The 19,463-nt window shown below is 45.4% G+C and overlaps 1 protein-coding gene across 2 annotated transcripts in view; it reads left to right on the top strand.

Moving 5' to 3' along the window:
* nhej1 (nonhomologous end-joining factor 1) overlaps positions 1-19,463 on the top strand; it is a 34,978-nt gene that overhangs the window by 1,740 nt on the left and 13,775 nt on the right. For both annotated transcript variants that reach the window (XM_080758048.1, XM_080758047.1), the window contains exons 3-6: positions 801-1,002; positions 1,847-2,071; positions 3,857-3,995; positions 6,441-6,499. In XM_080758048.1, coding sequence (XP_080614174.1) covers positions 808-1,002; positions 1,847-2,071; positions 3,857-3,995; positions 6,441-6,499 — 618 coding nt within the window. In that variant the 5' untranslated portion in view covers positions 801-807. The remainder of the gene's footprint in view (positions 1-800; positions 1,003-1,846; positions 2,072-3,856; positions 3,996-6,440; positions 6,500-19,463) is intronic.

Here is a 19,463-nt window from a genome sequence, read left to right as displayed (position 1 = left end):
ACGTGGTATACTTCTCCTGTCTATTTCTGAACGTGCGGTATAACCTAACTATTTGGAATTCACACGTACTTATTGCCAACTCCTCATATTCACTCTGTAACTTTAAACATAGATTGAGGGGCCAGCCTCTTGAAGCAACCCTCTCCACTTGATTCTAACGTAATGTAGCCTTATTGTGCATATACTCAGACATACTCGGACTCAGACACACACACACACACACACACACACACACACACACACACACACACACACACACACACACACACACACAAGTGTAAATAATGTATTCATTTTTATTTTTGTTATTTTCCATACCTATGTTTGATTACTTTGTCTTACTATTTGTATATTTACTATTTGTATATTAACTTTGGTGAGAACCACATATAAGCCCTCCCTGGGTTTCTTTTCTCACCTGCACACACTTCTCTTTTATTGATGTTACCTTTTTTGTACTGTTTTTATTGTGCAAATAAACTAAACTAAACTCAGTGGCCTTGTGGTTAGAGTGTCCGCCCTGAGACTGGGAGGTCGGGGTTCGATCCCCGGCCGGGTCATACCAAAGACTCTAAAAAATGGGACTCAGTGCCTCCCTGCTTGACACTCAGCATCAAGGGTTGGATTGGGGGGGGGGTTGGGAAGTGAGGACGCTGGAGTCGACTGTTCGCCGCTTCACCTCCCAATGTATGAATGAATGAACCATTGTAAGCGCTTTGAGTAGGCACGTAGTGCATAGAAAAGCGCCATAAAAATGCAATTCATTATAAACTAAAATGTGTTTTTCCAACCTCGCACAGCCCTGCGATGGAGAACAGTGTCGCCGCCCTGGAGGCAGAGGAGGACCTTCTGCACTGCCCGTGGAACCCCCTGGTCATCGACGGCCGACAGCTGCTAGCCAAGGCTCGCTTCGGCGACACCGCCTACCACGTCCTCCTGACCGACATGAACGGGGTCTGGGAGGAGAAGATGGACGCCATGGCCATCCAGAGGAGAGCACAGGTACTGCAGGATAGGAGGAGGAGATGGTGGAATGTCTGTGACGTGATACGTCTTAAACTGGGATTAGCCTCGGAAACCCAGACGTTTTTATTTCCAGGGAGAGAAAAAAATGTCCACTTCAATACGGCATACAGTATAGCGCAAACGTCGATCACTCTCTGCTGATTTCTGATCGTCTGCGCCTTTGTTAAATTGACACACACACACACACACACACACACACACACACACACACACACACACACACACACACACACACACACACACACACACACACACACACACACTCCTCTCTCTCTCTGTCGCTCGAATTAATTAGTCTCATGTCGCGCAGCTGCGTCTAGTTTCTCCCGGCGGATCCTGCCGGGAGCTTCCATGCCATAGAAAGCATAGGTGGAGCCCAGGCTACACTGGGATGGACACAGGAGTTGGAAGGTGGAAAAAACAAAACAGAATCCCTTCTTTATGCAATATGCATACAAATGTCCCCATTAGTATTGTAAATACTAAGGTCAGAGTTGATAACATTGTGATCTCAAGCAAAGAAGAGGTTATCTATTTGGGCTGTATTCTCGTCGACCAACTGACAGGGGGGGGAAATGGCATCAAAAAGTGATCAAGAAAGTCAATCAAAGAGCAAGATTTATGGGCAGAAATGTTCTCTTTTGTCAACAAACGTGCTATCAAGACTCCTGCTGGAGCCCTCATTCAATGGTTCTCCAACATCTCAAAGACTCGTCTTTTAGTTCCACTGTCACAGTTTTAGCCAACAAAATCATTATCATCAACCCTGACTGAACCTCTCCACACTCGGTCACTCCCTCCCTTCCTTCCTTCCTTCCAGGAGCTGAACAAGCGCCTGCGTGCCGAGGTGAGAGCCTTCTTCTCCCACCTGCGCAGCGTGGCGCGGCCCTGCCTGGTGGGAGGCGTGCCCACGGAGGACAGCGCTGCCGCCCAGCTGTCTGTGGTGCGCCAGGCGGGCAGACACCTGGACGTCAGGCTGAAGAGCCAACTGGCGGGGCTGCCCTTCCACTGGGAGTTCCGCTGCAACTCCGCCCCCGTGGCCATGGTATGTATAGCATCAAATAATTAATAAGAAGAAAAACAAAATAAATAGTGTTGTCTCCTGCCTTTATTTTCTTATTTCTAATGATTTGATCGGCCCAAAATATGGTGTTCATTGTCATGATCTGTCACGATCCGAGTTGGCTTTGTCCGCGGCGTAACCGTCTTTAAATAAATACTTTAGGAAATGCCTATGAGGAAAATGAACGGCGATTTCTTTTCCGGGTCTCTCGAGGGGGCGGGACTGCGATAGTAGAGGGTATGCGCGTGACATCATCGTACCTGGAAGTTATGCGGGAACGCCCACTGAGTGGCAAAAAACTACTTCCTGGCCTTAGTTAACAGCCCCGTTCAGCCAAACAGAAAAGTCCTGTCTGATTGCGTTAAACGATGTTAAACTCACCAACTTTGCAGCTGTACGAAAAGCTTGAATTATCCTCTTTCTATCTGCAAAGTTTTTGTTTCATAAAAATCCACCATAGAAACGTTATGAGCTACTTTCTGTCAAGAAATGCCCTGCATTTGATTATTTTTCTGTGTCAGAGTTAAGTGTCAGAGTTTGGAAGTGCTTGTTTTCTATAACATTTTGCTGCCTCCTGCATTATGTGACATTTAGAAACAGGTGGTACAAGGGGGCACGGTGGCACAGTTGGTAGTGCTGTCGCCTCACAGCTAGAAGGTCCTGGGTTCGATTCCCGCTCGGGGCACTGTGGGTGCTGGCGGCGTGTTTCCTCCTCCGCGTCATCAGTGTCCATACCCGAAGGCGGGGTTGGCGAAAGGGCCTTTCTGTGTGGAGTTTGCATGTTCTCCCCGTGTCCCCTAGGGTAGGTACCCTCACATGTTCTCCCCGTGTCCCCTAGGGTAGGTACCCTCACATGTTCTCCCCGTGTCCCCTAGGGTAGGTACCCTCACAAAAACATGCAGTAATCCTGGTCTCTAAACTGCCTTCCCCTGGCCAGCCGGGGCGCCTGATGGAGGGGAAAGGAACTGGTTGGAATAACGTGTTCCTTTCACGCGCTATGTCCAACCAGGGAAACTCCCCCCCTGTCAGGTGTAAAGGAGCAACTTGGACACTCAAGCATGAAGGAAGCATGAGTTAAGTCCGTTGCTCTCCCCAGGTTGGCGGAGGGTGTGTAGAGCCCAGGATCACAGTAGATGATTGACACAGGGGTGAAAAATGGGTTACAAAATCGTGGGATAAAAAAAAAAAAAAAAAGAAACAGGTGGTACGGCAGGACGGTGGAGTGATTTCCAACGAGCGCTTCCAAACTCCAACACTCCAACATGCTGCTCAATGTGTTGCCACTCAGTCTAGATGAGGGGGGAGTGTCCTGATGGGAAAATCATGCATTAGAAACGGGTAGATTCATTGGTACTCCTGAGGAGGACAGAGTCTGTCTAGTGTGTGATTTAAAATAAATTGAAAATGAAATTCATCTTTTGTTTTACTGCCCATTATATGAAGAATTAAGACATGTATTATTTTGTAAAATGACAACCATCTGTGCTGACTTTTTCTGGTTGGAGGACTATGAAAAACTGGAATTATGTTTTAGGAAAGGTACTTTTTGTTTGTGTAAAAAAAAAAGAAAAAAAAAAGGGGAATATAACATATCTGTTTATTGTACACAATGCAATATTGAATGCAATGATGTGGTGTGTCCTGTAAGCCCATGTGGGCTGGGCGCCTTTGGTGCATGACACAAAAATAAAGAAATCTATCTATCTATCATGTGCACACTCTATATAACAACTTCAGTGATTCTGATTCCAACCATGTGCTGTCCAGGTGTGTAGCCAGCTGGTGCGCCCCCTGCTGCTGATGAGCCGGCTACTGCAGGGCCAGGTGGATCACATGGGAGGGTTGCTGCTGAGGAAAGACGCTGAGATCCAGGACTACAGGGAGAACGGAGCCACACTCACTAGAGGTACACACGCACGCACGTACGCACACACACACACACACACACAGAGACACGTGTTCCACGGACCCCCCCCCCCTACAACTACAAGCAAAGATTTGAGTTAAAAAACCTTCGCTCTGAAAGAATATATATTCAAAGATTTGTGCCACCTTTTCACGGCAGATAGCACCTTTTCACGGCAAATAGCAGAGCTACAAAGCTCGTAGTGCGGCACTCTGTGAGACTTTTTGTTTTGTCTGGAGAGAACTCCAGCATTGTGCACAACATGCCAATCTGGGGTACACACACTACTACACAGTACTTCACCGTATCTGTGTGAAGTCGGGGCGGACACCTTTTTAGGAGACGGGAAGCCGGTTGGAGTCTGTTCATTCTGTTCAGTATGTTCATTCTGTTCATTCCAATGGAGAGTGAATGTGAAGCAGGTTGGAGTCTGTTCATTCTGTTCAGTATGTCCATTCTGTTCATTCCAATGGAGAGTGAATGTGAACAGCTTCTGAGGAAGGAATGGAGACCTTTGAAAAACGATGACGCGGACACACGCCCACGTTTGCTTTCTCTGACTAGGTCTTTCTTATCAGTCGTGATGACGTGATCGTCACATCCCACATTACCCTTTTCCACGTCTCGCTTTACGTCTCTCCTTCTTTCTCTCTCTCTATGAATCGCCCTCTCTCTGATTTGACTCTTTAATAAGATCTATTTAGAGACGAGTCTTACTGTAAACTGGCCTTTTTTTTTGCCTTGCAATCTTGCATTTCCTAAATGGGTGCTGTGCATACTGAAGCACTGAGAAAACTGTTGCGCCTTTCTTCGTCCTTTTCTTCTCTTTAAACTTGACTACGGTAGCGGTGGTCTCAAAAACATAAGGGAACTTTGACAGGAAAAGACTCGCTCACCGTATAAACAAAGAAGTAAAACTCCTTAGACTTGAGACTTAGAAAAATATATTTTATTTTATTTTAAGACGCTGTGCTCATGGTGCTCTGTGCTCATGGTGAGATTAAAAAGCAAAACGTTTTCGGTCCTCAGACCTTCGTCAGTGCTATGGTTTTTTACAGACAAAGAACTTGCTCTTAAACAGCTTCCAAACAATACAGCTCAGGTGCTGTGCATTACTAATTGGTGACATCACCTGATTGTGGTGTGGTGATTGTGTGTACATATTGACCACATGCAGGCCGTGGGGATTTTGCCATATTATACGTTAACCCATTCTGACCTGAGATCAGATTCATACGAGGTTTCCACGGGACACACACTGGTCTGATTAACCCATTCTGACCTGAGATCAGATTCATACGAGGTTTCCACTGGACACACACTGGTCTGATTAACCCATTCTGACCTGAGATCAGATTCAAAAAATGTCACAGTCGTTCTTCGATTTTTCAAAAATAGCAGACCTACAAGCTCATAGCGCGCCACTCGGTGGCGCGCTATGAGCTTGTAGGTCTGCTATTTTTCAATAGCTAAAGCATAACACGATGCTAACACCAAAACGGGTGCCCGGTCAGAATGGGTTAATGGCAGGGTGGTAACTAGGTGCAATTTCAAACGGAAAAGTCTGATCTGATTGTATTGTACGACCATACGTCGTACTCATTGAATTATCCTCTTTCTATCTGCAAAGTGTTTTGTTTCATAAGAGCATCCACTGTAGAAATGTTATGAGCTACTTTCTGTCCTTGCAGGTGATTATTTTTCTTATAATAATAATAATTATTATTATTATTACTACTGAAAACGAGCGTTTCCAAACTCTAATGGCAAGATGGCCACGGTCAGCCTCAGGAGGTGGCAGACAGTGTTGTTTTTGGCAGCAAATTTAGATTTTAGTTTTAGTCATAATCTTTTGAATAGTTTTAATTTAGTTTTAGTCACCTGGAATGTGTTAGTGTTAGTCTAGTTTCAGTCGACTAAATGTCATGAGATTTTAGTCAACTAAATCTACAGTTGATTTAGTCGACTAAAATGTATTTTGGTGGGCATTGATGCCGTCGTAAGGAATGTTTTTACACTTGCTGAAAATAGCTGATCTACAAGCGCCCAACGCGTCGCAGCGCGACGCGTTGTGAGCTTGTAGATCGGCTATTTTCAGCAAACCAAGTGTAAAATGATTGTACTGGATCTCTTGTCCACTAGTCCCTTCCAAACATTTTAGTCTAGTTTTTATTTGTTGACGAAATTGTCAGTATATTTAGTCTTAGTTTTAGTCATCATAGCACAGTTTTCATTTAGTTTCCATTTCGTTTTCTTCAGTGGAAAATGGTAGTCGACGAACATTTTTTGTCTTAGTTTTAGTCGACGAAAACAACACTGGTGGCAGATGTATTGGTGATAGGTTTGTTGTCGGCTAATTCCCATTGTTGTGCTAATTCTCTCTCTCTCTCTCTCTCTCTCTCTCTCTCTCTCTCTCTCTCTCTCTCTCTCTCTCTCTGCACCCAGAACGCCTGCAGACCGAGGTCTTTGACGAGCGAACCTACGGAGATAACTTCCTGACACAGGTGAGCAATCTGCGACAGTCACAGACACACCGTGCACAATATGGGGTCGATTATGCAAGTGGAACAGTATTACATAATATAATATTACAGTTTTAAGAGGTGGGGGGCGTGTGGAATGTCATATAGCAATTATGGGCACGGTAAGAAGCGCTTTCGACACCCCGTGGCGTGGAGTGCGCAAAACGGCCTTGAATTAGTCATGGGAGTGTTTAAGGAGTGTTTTAAGACGTACCCAATCAACATGTCCGTACTATTCTCTTCACCAGTCAGCTGATGTCACATACGGAATGCGCCCTTTGGGGATGGTGGTAATACATCGCAGTTCAGAGTGTGTGTGGTCTGAGCAAAAATCTCGACTCACAGTGTCGCACGCCCAGAGAGAGACCAGGTCAGAGTGAGAAGGCACTGTGAAGACTGTACCGAAATTCTCCGAAACAAATCGTCCTCACGGCCAAAATATTAACTTTACACGCATGGGTTTCGGTAATTTTGAGGTTACGGGAAGGTATGTGCGGGGACAAGAGGTCGGAAATGTATGTAGGTGCTAGTCCATTTAGTGATTTAAAAACAAACAAGTTAATTTTAAAATCAATTCTGTACATGACTGGTAACCAATGCAGTGAGGCGAGAACAGGAGTAATATGGTCATATCTCCTGATTTTTGAATTAAGAACTCTAGCTGCTGTGTTTTGAACTAGTTGAAGGCGATTGATGGATTTTTTTGGGAGTCCAGAAAAAAGAGAATTGCAGTAGTCCAGATGGTTTGTGACAAAGGCATGAATAAGGGTTTGTGCATCACTGAATGAAAGAAATGATCTGATTTTTGCAATATTCCTGATTTGGTAGATGACTGTTTTCTTGATGTTAGTGAAGTGCTTTGAGAAGTTTAGATCGGAATCAAATATAACTCCCAGAGTTTCCCTGGCCGGACGTAGCGCGTGGAAGGAACACGTTATTCCAACCAGTTCCTTTCCCCTCCATCAGGCGCCCCGGCTGGCCAGGGGGAGGCAGTTTAGAGACCAGGATTACTCTCTCTCTATCTATCTCTCTCGCTCTCTCTCTCTCTCTCTCTCTCTCTCTCTCTCTCTCTCTCTCTCTCTCTAGGGTTGCCACAATTGATACATAATTGTCTAATCACAATTATTTGAGATAATCGCAATTATTTTGTCATTTCTCTCTCGCTCTATTTCTCTCTCTCTTTCTCTCTCTAATAGAGGCCAAGAGAGTCTGTGTGAGATTTACCGTATTTAGATGTTCAGATTGTCTTTGTTATGACGTGATGTGTGTGTGAGTGTGTGTCTGTTTACTGTATAAGGGTGTGGAATTTCTCAACCCACCCTCGCTTTGGTGATCTCTGTCTATGACCGTGCCATGCGTGTGTGTGTGTGTGTGTGTGTGTGTGTGTGTGTGTGTGTGTGTGTGTGTGTGTGTGTGTGTGTGTGTGTGTGTGTGTGTGTGTGTGTGTGTGTGTGTGTGTGTGTGTGTGTGTGTGTGTGTGTGAGAGAGAGAGAGGGAGGGACAGTATTTCAAAGCCACCGGTGGAATGCCTCAGGGCAACTTTGACGATGGAGAGGGCCACTATATTTCCACACACACTCAGAGGGCCACTATATTTCCACACACACTCAGAGGGCCACATTGCATATTACTGTCGTAGCAAAAATAGCCGATCTACAAGCTCAAAACGTGTTGCAATGCGCACGTTTTGAGCTTGTAGATCAGCTATTTTTGCTATATTTGAAAAAAATACAATTTTACAACATTTTAGTAACACTAGTAATTAGCTGAAATCAATAATATACCAATATTCTGTGTGGAGTTTGCATGTTCTCCCCGTGTCCGCTAGGGTAGGTACCCTCACATGTTCTCCCCGTGTCCCCTAGGGTAGGTACCCTCACAAAAAACATGCAGTAATCCTGGTCTCTAAACTGCCTCCCCCTGGCCAGCCGGGGCGCCTGATGGAGGGGAAAGGAACTGGTTGGAATAACGTGTTCCTTCCACGCGCTATACGTCCAACCAGGGAAACTCCCCCCCCCTGTCAGGTGCAAAGGAGCAACTTGGACACGAAGGAAGCATGAGTTCAAGTCCGTTGCTCTCCCCAGGTTGGCGGAGGGTGTGTAGAGCCCAGGATCACATTAGATGATTGACACAGGGGTGAAAAATGGGTTACAAAATCGTGGGATAAAAAGATATATATTATATATATATACCAATGTTGGGATATTAACCTGTGGGCCGCATTAAGTGATGGTGGGGGCCGCCAGTTGCCCATGTATGCCTCAAGGTGTGACCCTGTTGCTCCGCCCAGCTTTGAGTCACAGCATAGACGGGTCTATATTGAGTCACAGCATAGACGGTCTCTCTTCCCCTCTTCTCCTGAACGTGGCAAATTCCACCGGGTGGCGCCGAGGCGTCTTTGGACCAAAGTCCTACTGGAATAAAAATGTGTGTGGGAAGAATGTCACACTGGGGCGTGTAGAACAGGGGGGGGGGGGGGGGAGGATGGGCCACTGGGGCGTGTAGAACAGGGGGGGGGGGGGGGGGGGAGGATGGGCCACTGGGGCGTGTAGAACAGGGGGGGGGGGGCCCGGGATTATTACATCATCCATTTTTACCTGAGATCAGAGTCTAAAAATGTCTACGTTGTCTGAAAAAGCTATGTTTCTATGTGTCAGTCGTTCTTCGATTTTTCAAAAATAGCAGACCTACAAGCTCATAGCGCGCCACTCGGTGGCGCGCTATGAGCTTGTAGGTCTGATATTTTTCAATAGCTAAAGCACAACATGATGCTGACACCAAAAAGGGGTTCACGCCCAGAATGGGATAATCGTCTAATTGCAATAATCTGAGATAATCGCCAAATTGTTCTTTAAAAAATAATCGTCAATCGTTTCCATGTTGAAAAACATTTTCAAACATTTTTTTCCAAGAATATAATATAGCAGAAATAGATCCAGAAATTTTAAATTCTATACTCATCATTTTCCAACGTTCCAAAAAATAGATGATCTGCAAGCTCACAACGAGTCCCGTCACTTAGGTGTTGTGAGTGTGTAGATCGACTGGAATATATTGTGTGACGATTATATCGGAGGTATTTGGCCAAAGGTTTTGACGATATCGCCCGGCACTAACTTAGAGGTGTGTGTGGTGTGTGCGTGTGTGTGCGTGCGTGCGTGCGTGCACCTGTGTGGATTCAGGGTGTGCGTTAGTTACCCACAGTGAGGTGATGATGTAGGAAAAGAGGGTAGCAATGGAGGAGACATGAGGATGATGATGATGGTGGCGGTGAGAAGGGGCTTAGGGTTTCAGCCTAGAAGCCCCCTCCCTCACACCCCCCCCCCCCCCCCCCCAAAAAAAAAACCTATACACACACACGCTGCCAGCCTCTGCCCCCTACCCCGTTCAGCCACCACACACACACCCCGCCCCAACACACACACACCCCCCGCCCCAACACACACACAAACACACACAAACACCCCGCCCCAACACACACACACACCCCGCCCCAACACACACACACACACACACACACACACACACACAAACACCCCGCCCCAACTCAGGTCAACATTTACATGGGTGGAATTAGCCTTCTCTCTCTTCCCCACTGATACACACACACACACACACACACACACACACAAAAGCTAAATTAGCTTGTCCTTTTGAGTTGTTGACGGGGGGGGGGGGGAGTGTGTGTGTGTACGTGCGGTGGTGGCGGCCCCATGACTGACTTGGCAAGGGGGAGTTTCTAGACTCCAGTGACGCATGGATTAAGTTTTGTGTGTGTGTGTGTGTGTGTGTGTGTGTGTGTGTGTGTGTGTGTGCGTGTGTGTGTGTGTGTGTGAGTGCGCGTGTGTGGTTGGGGAGGCCTATTGACTGTTCATATAATGATTTGAGCGTGTGTGTGTGTGTGTGTATGTGTGTATATGTGTGTGTGTGTGCGTGTGTGTGTGTGTGTGCGCGCACGCATGCCAGTGTGCATGAGCATGAAACATACATTATTTCTGTGCATAATGTGCAGCGATGTAAAGTAAAAGTACATTTACTCAAGTACTTTACTTACCCCATTTTAGACCTGACGTTGGAAATGTAAAATGTCCTGACAGTTTTCTGAAAAACCTCATGTTTCTATATCAGTGGTTCTCACAGGGTTAAAACCTCATGTTTCTATATCAGTGGTTCTCACAGGGTTAAAACCTCATGTTTCTATATCAGTGGTTCTCACAGGGTTAAAACCTCATGTTTCTATATCAGTGGTTCTCACAGGGTTAAAACCTCATGTTTCTATATCAGTGGTGCTCAATATTTCATGTCAAGGACCCCCCCAGTGTATTTGGCCACCAACCCTCATGTGAACATATGTAGTTCCATGAGGGACGCTCCGGAAGCAAAGATTTGAGTTAAAAAACGGAAAGAATATATATTCAAATTTCAATTTTTGTGCCGCATTTTCACGATTTTTCAAAAATAGCTGACTCATGCTATGAGCTTGTAGATCTGCTATTTTTCAATAGTTAAAGAATAACGTAATTAAAACACCTAAAGGGGTTCCTGCCCAGAATTGCAGAAGTACAATTTAAAGGCGTTTACACTTTACTGGAGTATTTTGTTATTTAAAATGTTTGTACTTCCACTACATCTCAGAGGCAAATATTATACTTTTACTCCACTACAATTATTTGAAAACTTTAGTTACTAGAGTTACTTTGTAGATTTTGACTCTTTGAAACATAACATAACTCTTTGATCCAAATATTGTACTTTTTACACCCATTACATTTATTTGATAACTTTTACTTACTTACTCAAATAGATTTTGAATCCAGACTTTTACTAGTAACAGAGTAATATTGATACTTGTACTCAAGTTATAATAAAAAGTGTGACTAGTTTTTCCACCACTGCATACGTACGCCGTACAGGTTCATACGGGTTCACAACCCGTATGGCATGTTATGCTTTAGCTATTGAAAAATAGCAGATCTACAAGCTCGTAGCGCGCCACTCGGTGGCGCGCTATGAGCTTGTAGATCTGCTATTTTTTGAAAAATCGAAGAGCGACTGACAAAAACCTCCCAAAAACCTCCCAAAACGGTTCACTGACTCTTCTTGACAGCTGAAGAGACTCTATGAGAGACCCATGAATGATGAATAGAATTTGTAATAGATTTATTCCTTCCTTCTCCGTTTGGGTGAGTCATTGACACGTTAAACGGGGACTGAGTGTCTTTATCACACACACCTGAGGAATTCAGGGCCCGGGTGGGAAGTGGGCGGGGCTCGGGGAGCAGGGCGGGGGGGGAGGGGTCAAACAACACTCTGGACTCATAAGACCACGTTTCTCATCTTGTGGATGGAGACCCAGACGTGGTCCGACGGGGATAGGCCTTGTCACATGGCCGAGGGGAAAAGACGTCAATAATAAACTTTACAGTAGTCTAACAGGGATGATATTAGTGCGTGGATGACTATTTCAAGGTCGTGTGTGCGTGGAGAGAAATGGTTTGATTTTGGAGATGAAAGAAACTGGATTTGACTTATTGCATTAATTTGTTTGTCGAATTTTTAAACGCAGAGTCAAAAAATACTCCTATATTTTTAGCGTGGGGTTTGACAGAAGCGGAGAGGGTGCCGAGATTGTTTTGGATTTGAGTAGTGGAATCACTACTCAAATCCACTCAAATGTCCCTTTTATGCACTACTCAAATCCACTCAAATGTCCCTTTTATGCACTACTCAAATCCACTCAAATGTCCCTTTTATGCACTACTCAAATCCACTCAAATGTCCCTTTTATGCACTACTCAAATCCACTCAAATGTCCCTTTTATGCACTACTCAAATCCACTCAAATGTCCCTTTTATGCACTACTCAAATCCACTCAAATGTCCCTTTTATGCCCATACAAGGACATTTCTGCATCTGTCAATACATTGGCATTTCCACACTTACTGCAGAGGGCCACATTGCATATTACTGTCGTAGCAAAACAATTGCCGATCCACAAACTAAAAATGCGTCGCACTGCGTTGCGTTTGGAGCTTGTAGATCGGCTATTATTTTTGAGATGTATTTTGTTCGAGGCGATCATGTATGTAGCCTGGCCTGCATACAGTCTATGGCCTGCACACAGCGCTACTCAGAGGTGATCATGTATGTAGCCTGGCCTGCATACAGTCTATGGCCTGCACACAGCGCTACTCAGAGGCGATCATGTATGTAGCCTGGCCTGCATACAGTCTATGGCCTGCACACAGCGCTACTCCACGCAAAATAACAAGCTATTGGAAGCTATTTTTCAACAACAAGTTTACCGTGTTTGGGGTCGGGGACGAGGCGCAGTCCCCCATATTATGTTGTGTCTGCTGTCTCCGTGGATTCAGAGACAGCAATGCACAGCATGCATCACCATCCCAGTTGTAACAGTGTGCGCTCCAGGGAAACTTATGTACAGCCGATGCTGAAATCAGTTTAATTTTTCCGGGGTTGATCAGTGAGCGGTGCCGCCGCTGTTGAACTCACGCGTGTCGTGTGCAGACCGGTGCAGACAGACAGGCAGAGAGAGAGAGAGGGAGAGGGATCGAGAGAGAGAGAGAGAGAGGAGGCGCGGAATGAGCGAGAATAAAGTAATATTTTATTATCGCGCTAACGCCCGTGCTTCATGGTTGAGGCTGGGAGTGAAAGCAATAAGTAGCACCGGTGCGACCTCGTTCAAATTTAACTCGCACATTAAGAAATTAAGTCGCACATGCGACCTAATGGGTCGCACGCTGGAGCCCTGTCGTCGACTACCTTTTTTTCACTGACTGACTCCTGAAAACGAAATAAAAAACTAAGCTATGATGAGTAAGACGTAATATATTGACAATTAAAAACTAGGCTAAAATGTTACTGGTGCAGAAGAGACCCATTAGAAATAAGTCATTTTATGATGGTTGCGCTCTGAAAATAGCAGATCAAGCATGTCATTATAGTAGAAAATAGCAGAGCTTGTAGATCTGCAAAACAAATTAAATCATGAAAATGTGGCGCAAATCTTTGAAAATCTATTCTTTCAGAGCGAACGTTTTGACTCAAATCGTTGCTGCTGGCGGGGGTCCCTGGAACAACATATTTTCAGATGGGGGGTCCACGGCCAAATACAGATCATTCTGGGGATCCTTGACATGAAATATTGATTACCACTGATATAAAAAAATGAGGTCTTTCAGAAAACTATTACAATATCAAAATATTCTGAGAACACGTATAATGTCGGGGTCCTTGACATGAACTGTCAGGAATTAGAAGACATTCTCATAATCCGTCTCATGTCTTCATGGCTTATGTCGATTTATAGCGGCTTCAGGTTGCTACTGTACTCCGTTCTACTGTACCCCCCTTTGCAGGGGGGTGGGGGTGGGGGGTGGGCATGTGCCTTTCCACCTACCCCCCCCTTGCAGGGGGGTGGGGGTGGGGGGTGGGCATGTGCCTTTGGGGGGGGATAAGGGTGGTGCTGGAGAGGCGCTCTGCTGTAATTGAGCACCAGGCCCTTCAAGGCCCCAGTAATCATCCTTAACTGATAGCCATTTAATGCCCTAATAGCCATCTAGGCCCATGTTGTTTTTGTGGGGGTGTGTGTGTGTGGAGGGGAGGGGGGGGGGGGGGTCGGGGGGGGTCGTCCCACAGCATCCCTCTCTGTCTCGTCCTCTGTCTTTCCGTCGGTCTCCCATCTCGTCGGTCTTCCCTGCTGTTCGTTCGTCGCGCACACTTTCCACAGGGTCGTCCCCATGAGGGCCCGGCCCGGCCCTGTCATTTAGGCTGCTGTGGCCTGGCGCTCTCTCTCTCTCTCTCTCTCTCCTGCTCACTCGCCCTCGCCCTTCCTCTGTCATCTCGGCCCTCCATCATGCATCCCTCGGGAGCGTAGTCAGTCACTACCTGGGGTCTGAAAGGGGGGGGGGCGAATGTGGCGTCCCGCAAGACAAATATCTAAATAATTCAATAGTCCACAGCCTGGCAGGTCATGGACAGGATGGCCATGCGTATGCAGTAGTCAGCACGTATACGCAGGCAGTCAGGAAGGGAAGGGAACTCATGTCATTTCTCAAGCCCCCATTCCTGAAGATGAAAGGTCAAGTGTACTCTGCCTGCATCAGAAGTTGCATGGACGTATGGAAGTGCGACATATACCGTAATTTCCGGACTATAAGCCGCTACTTTTCCCCCATGCTTTCAACCCTGCGGCCTATACAACGGTGCGGCTAATCTATGGATTTTTACAGCTAACGGCCACTAAGGGACCTAATAAATCTATCTCTATGGCTGGCTATGGCCTCTATGCGGCTTATAGTCCAGTGCGGCTTGTATATGTACACATTTGGTTTTTTCCCTAAATTCAGCTGGTGCGGCTTATATTCAGGTGCGGCTTATAGTCCGGAAATTACGGTATATATATATGTGTCCCCATATGTAAATGGCATTAAATGGGGGTCAGTAGCCTATGCATGTCAAACTGGGCATCCTTTTCAAATGGGGTCTTGCCCTGAACATTCATTTCAGGGCAAGACCTCGACCTCGCACGTGCAGACTTGGCCCCCCTCAGCCTGGTACGCTGTCAGGATGTATAGAAGACATTTTTTTAATCTGATCTCGGGTCAGAATGGGTTAAAGGTGACTTAAATGCGTAGGAATAACACATTGTGTTGGCACAACTATAGAGAGACAGAGAGAGAGAGAGAGAGAGACAGAGACAGAGACAGAGAGACAGAGAGACAGAGACAGAGAGAGAGACAGAGAGAGAGACAGAGACAGAGAGACAGAGACAGAGAGAGACAGAGACAGAGAGAGAGACAGAGACAGAGACAGAGAGAGAGAGACAGAGACAGAGACAGAGAGACAGAGACAGAGACAGAGACAGAGACAGAGAGAGAGAGAGAGACAGAGACAGAGAGACAGAGACAGAGACAGAGACAGAGACAGAGAGACAGAGACAGAGACAGAGAGAGAGAGAGAGACAGAGACAGAGACAGAGAGAGAGAGACAGACAGAGACAGAGAGAGATGAGCTCTGAGAGATGTACAGTAAGTAGCCAGAGGACAGATTTATGGTTGAAATGTAACTCTCTGTGGGATTGGGTTAAGACTTCACCTGCCTCTGTTTGTTTTGCCTCAGACCTGTTTTTACAGGGAAATACATAATGTGCTTTTAGTGAATGAGGTGTTGTTTGAAGTTTTGAACCATATAATAACACCACTTCAAGGTCACTTACTAATATTGATTGTAATCTGGCTGTACAGCCAAAAACTGTATCGTCCTGTCATTACAAACCCTTTCATAATGCTCAGTGGACAGTCTTCTTTTTTTTTTTATGTTTTTTCTTTTTTTCCCCGGTTTTCGCCTTATTTTATATAGAGAGACAGACAGAATAGGCTGACAGGAAATGGGGGAGTGACATGCAGTGAAGGCCGTCGGGATCGGGAGTCGAACCCGCGGCACACTGCCAGACTCGGGCTACCGGCCGAGGTGCCTGGACCGCTGAGCCACGGCCCAGCCCCAGGTGGACAGTCTTATGTACATTTCTTCCCCCTCTAATAGTAATTGTGATTAGACAGATTTGTGACGGCGGTTGTGAGTGACATTGTGGTTTTTCAACGGCAATTGTGTGTGTGTGTGTGTGTGTGTGTGTGTGTGTGTGTGTGTGTGTGTCTGTCTCAGTGTGTGTGTCTGCGTGTCTCAGTGTGTGTGTCTGCGTGTCTCAGTGTGTGTGTGTGTGTGTGTGTGTGTGTGGTAGATCCTAGATTACAGTAGAGGCTTTACACTGTCTCTGCATTTGATGTATGCGTTCACCTTGTTTACTGTAACTTGCTCTGGATTAAGAGCGTCTGCTAAATGCTCTGCGTGCGTTAAAAGGTGTCCTGATATCTGGAGTCTGATATCTGATTTGCTCGTTTACATATGACGTACATTTGCCCTTCAATGTCAATGGCGTTTTATGTTTTGATGTTTAATTTACATCATATTTAGCGGAATTGACATAATTCTTCCGGTTCATTGTCAATTTCAAATATTGAGATGTGTGGGACAAGGTTTAGCGGACCTTTGAACAGACTTCCCCTTTCACTGTCAGTGGCAAATCTTGAGACGTGTGGGGACAAAAGCTGTTTATAGAAGGGGCTAGCGGCCATTAAAACACATTTAGTACCGGAAGTGCATCAAAATAGAGGCTCCGGGGTGCCAGAGTAGTCTGATCGATTTTACTCTGAAAGCCATGAACCGGAAACACTTTCTTGAAAAAGTAGACTGACAAAGTGACCTCACAATCCCGATCATCTTAATATATTTATATACGCTCCAAAAAGCGTTCATATTTTGCGGGAGAGAGACGGATGAGGAGCAGAAATGAAGCGCCAGCATATCGATCCATTCATCACCACGGAGAGCGCCCTGGATGAGGAGATGCGAGTCATTCTTTCCGCCGCGCTAACATGGGAGTCAATGACAAGCTAATAGTTGCACAGAGCGTTAGCATACGGCAAGCGAAAAGCGAAATGCCAAAAAAAAAATAGGAATAATTCTGAATATTCTTATCTCGCCCCGCGTCGTTTGGACGTCGCTAGGACGTCCACAGACGTCAGAGGCACCTCTCAGTTCGAATCCTTATGACGTTTCCAGACGTATTTTGTACAGAATGTGTTAACCCATTTAAGGCCTAAGGCCGATTCTAAAAACGCCTCTAAATCCTGACCTAAGGTTTCTGAAAAACTTCAAATATTTATATAGCAGCATCAAAAACATTTTTGAATACTGTACATCAGGGGTGCCCACACTTTGTTGACTTGAGAGCTACTTTCAAAATGACCAGCTCAACAAAATCTATAGAAACCCACTGAACACATTATAATACCATTGATCTATAGAAACCCACTGAACACATTATAATACCATTGATCTATAGAAACCCACTGAACACATTATAATACCATTGATCTATAGAAACCCACTGAACACATTATAATACCATTGATCTATAGAAACCCACTGAACACATTATAATAGCATTGATCTATAGAAACCCACTGAACACATTATAATAGCATTTGCTGAAAATGGCTTTGGAATAGCAGTGCTGGCATTAAATATCAGACAAATGCACTTGGAATGGGAAATGGGAAAGAATGGGGGAGAAATGGAATAGGTAGAGATTTGTCTTTATTTATATTTTTCAATTTGAAATTCTACCGACATTTGAACACTATTGAAAACAAAGTTATTATGGGTTTGAGCTGACAGGCCTTATTTTATGTCAATCAATCAAGTCAACTTAATTAAAGCGGCAGATGCCAAAAATAATAATATATAATACATTTAAATACAATATTCTTTAAGGGCATGTCATGTGATCTACCTGCACAGCCTTTGTGATCTACTGGTAGATCGTGGTCTACCTTTTGGGCACCCCTGCAGTGTACATACTGTACAGAACCCAAACAAATACAAAACATAAATACTGTAGATCACAAGCCAATTAATAGGTGCATGGGGAAAACCCTTTTTCTCCCTTGTGTCGCGCGTCAAAATGAGCAGATGTACACGCAGGCATTACTCCTGTTTTTGTTTAGTTGACATTAGACCCTTGACTCTGCATCTGAAAAACTTTTGCAGGTAGAACAGTCAGTGTTTCCCAAACTGGAAACCTGGGCACTATAGGGACACGTTCAGTTATATCTAAAGCCTGGGAACTGTTGTAACTTACCTACGTGTGGTGAAGAGAATAAATGGTAAAACCTACAGCTGGAATGGACCTGAATTCAGTGCGTGCGCGTCATACAAGCGTCTCTTTAATCTCATGTTTAGCTCCTCGCGGCGGCCTATAAACCGCCGCAATATTGTCAACAGAACGTTGTTCCATCGAAGTGTAGATCCGTGGGAAATGGACTTTACATCGTGGATAGGGTTAGCAGACTAGGTGAAAAAATAAAAGTGGAAGATAAATTACACAAACATCTATTTGTTCATAGTGTTTTTGCAACAATCACCTCCTTTGCATTTGCAGTACTGCAAATGGACAACATTGGTCAACAAATGGACAACATTGTCGCAACAAGGCATCCCAGCTACCCGACGCGGACACCCATTCTTGCGTGCACACTTGCCAGATGTTCACGGATCTGGCAGGCCTTCGGGTTCTGAGGTCACCATCTCGGGGACTAATACGCTGTCCCTTCTCACAAAACCATAAGACTCTGCATTGAGTATGCTGGTGGCATCTCTAAATGGGGCTTGGACCCACAACTGTTGCTGATAATATGCCCGTAGTATGTGTTTCCTTGCATTATTTGAGGTACAAGGAGTTCTTTCAAAGTCCATTTTGAGTGCACTGCTCGCAAATGCGTCGAAACGCAGGTCATCAAACTTCTCCAAGTCTCCTTTCTTCAGGCACTTGGCCATCTCTATAGATCTTTCTACGAGTTGTGGGCAGTCAAAACGTTCGATCAAGGCTGAATAGCACTCCATGCACAGTCAGTGCGACAAAAGGCCAGAATACATTTCCCAGATTGGAAGGTGTCTTTTTGCTTTTGATTTATAGGACGCTGGGATGACAAATTGAGCTCAAAGTTTCAGGCCATATAATCTTAAGTGAGGGTGGGGGGGAGGGGGCACAAGGGGGGGGGGGGGGGGGATAGGATAAGGAACGTTGGCTTTTCCACCAACCTTTCTCTCCCTCTCTCCCCTCCCCTCCCCTTCCCCATCGGAGTACATTAGTCCCTCTGTGCCCAAAGGAGAACTAAGGCTCCAAACCAACCAGAGCATACATTTATTTTTTACGATATTTAAACAAACAAATAGCGAAAAATAAATCAACGTGAAGAAAAACCTCGAAACCTGACCGACGTGTGCTCTGGAGGAGCCCCTTCGGCTCCGACGGGCCCGCGCCGAGGCAGCGAGACCACCGAGACCCCCCCCCGGCCGGTCAAT

This window comes from Protomyctophum bolini (assembly GCF_963924005.1).
Source record: "Protomyctophum bolini genome assembly, chromosome: 24".
NCBI lineage: Eukaryota > Metazoa > Chordata > Actinopteri > Myctophiformes > Myctophidae > Protomyctophum > Protomyctophum bolini.
This window is presented reverse-complemented; position numbering and strand designations above follow the sequence as displayed.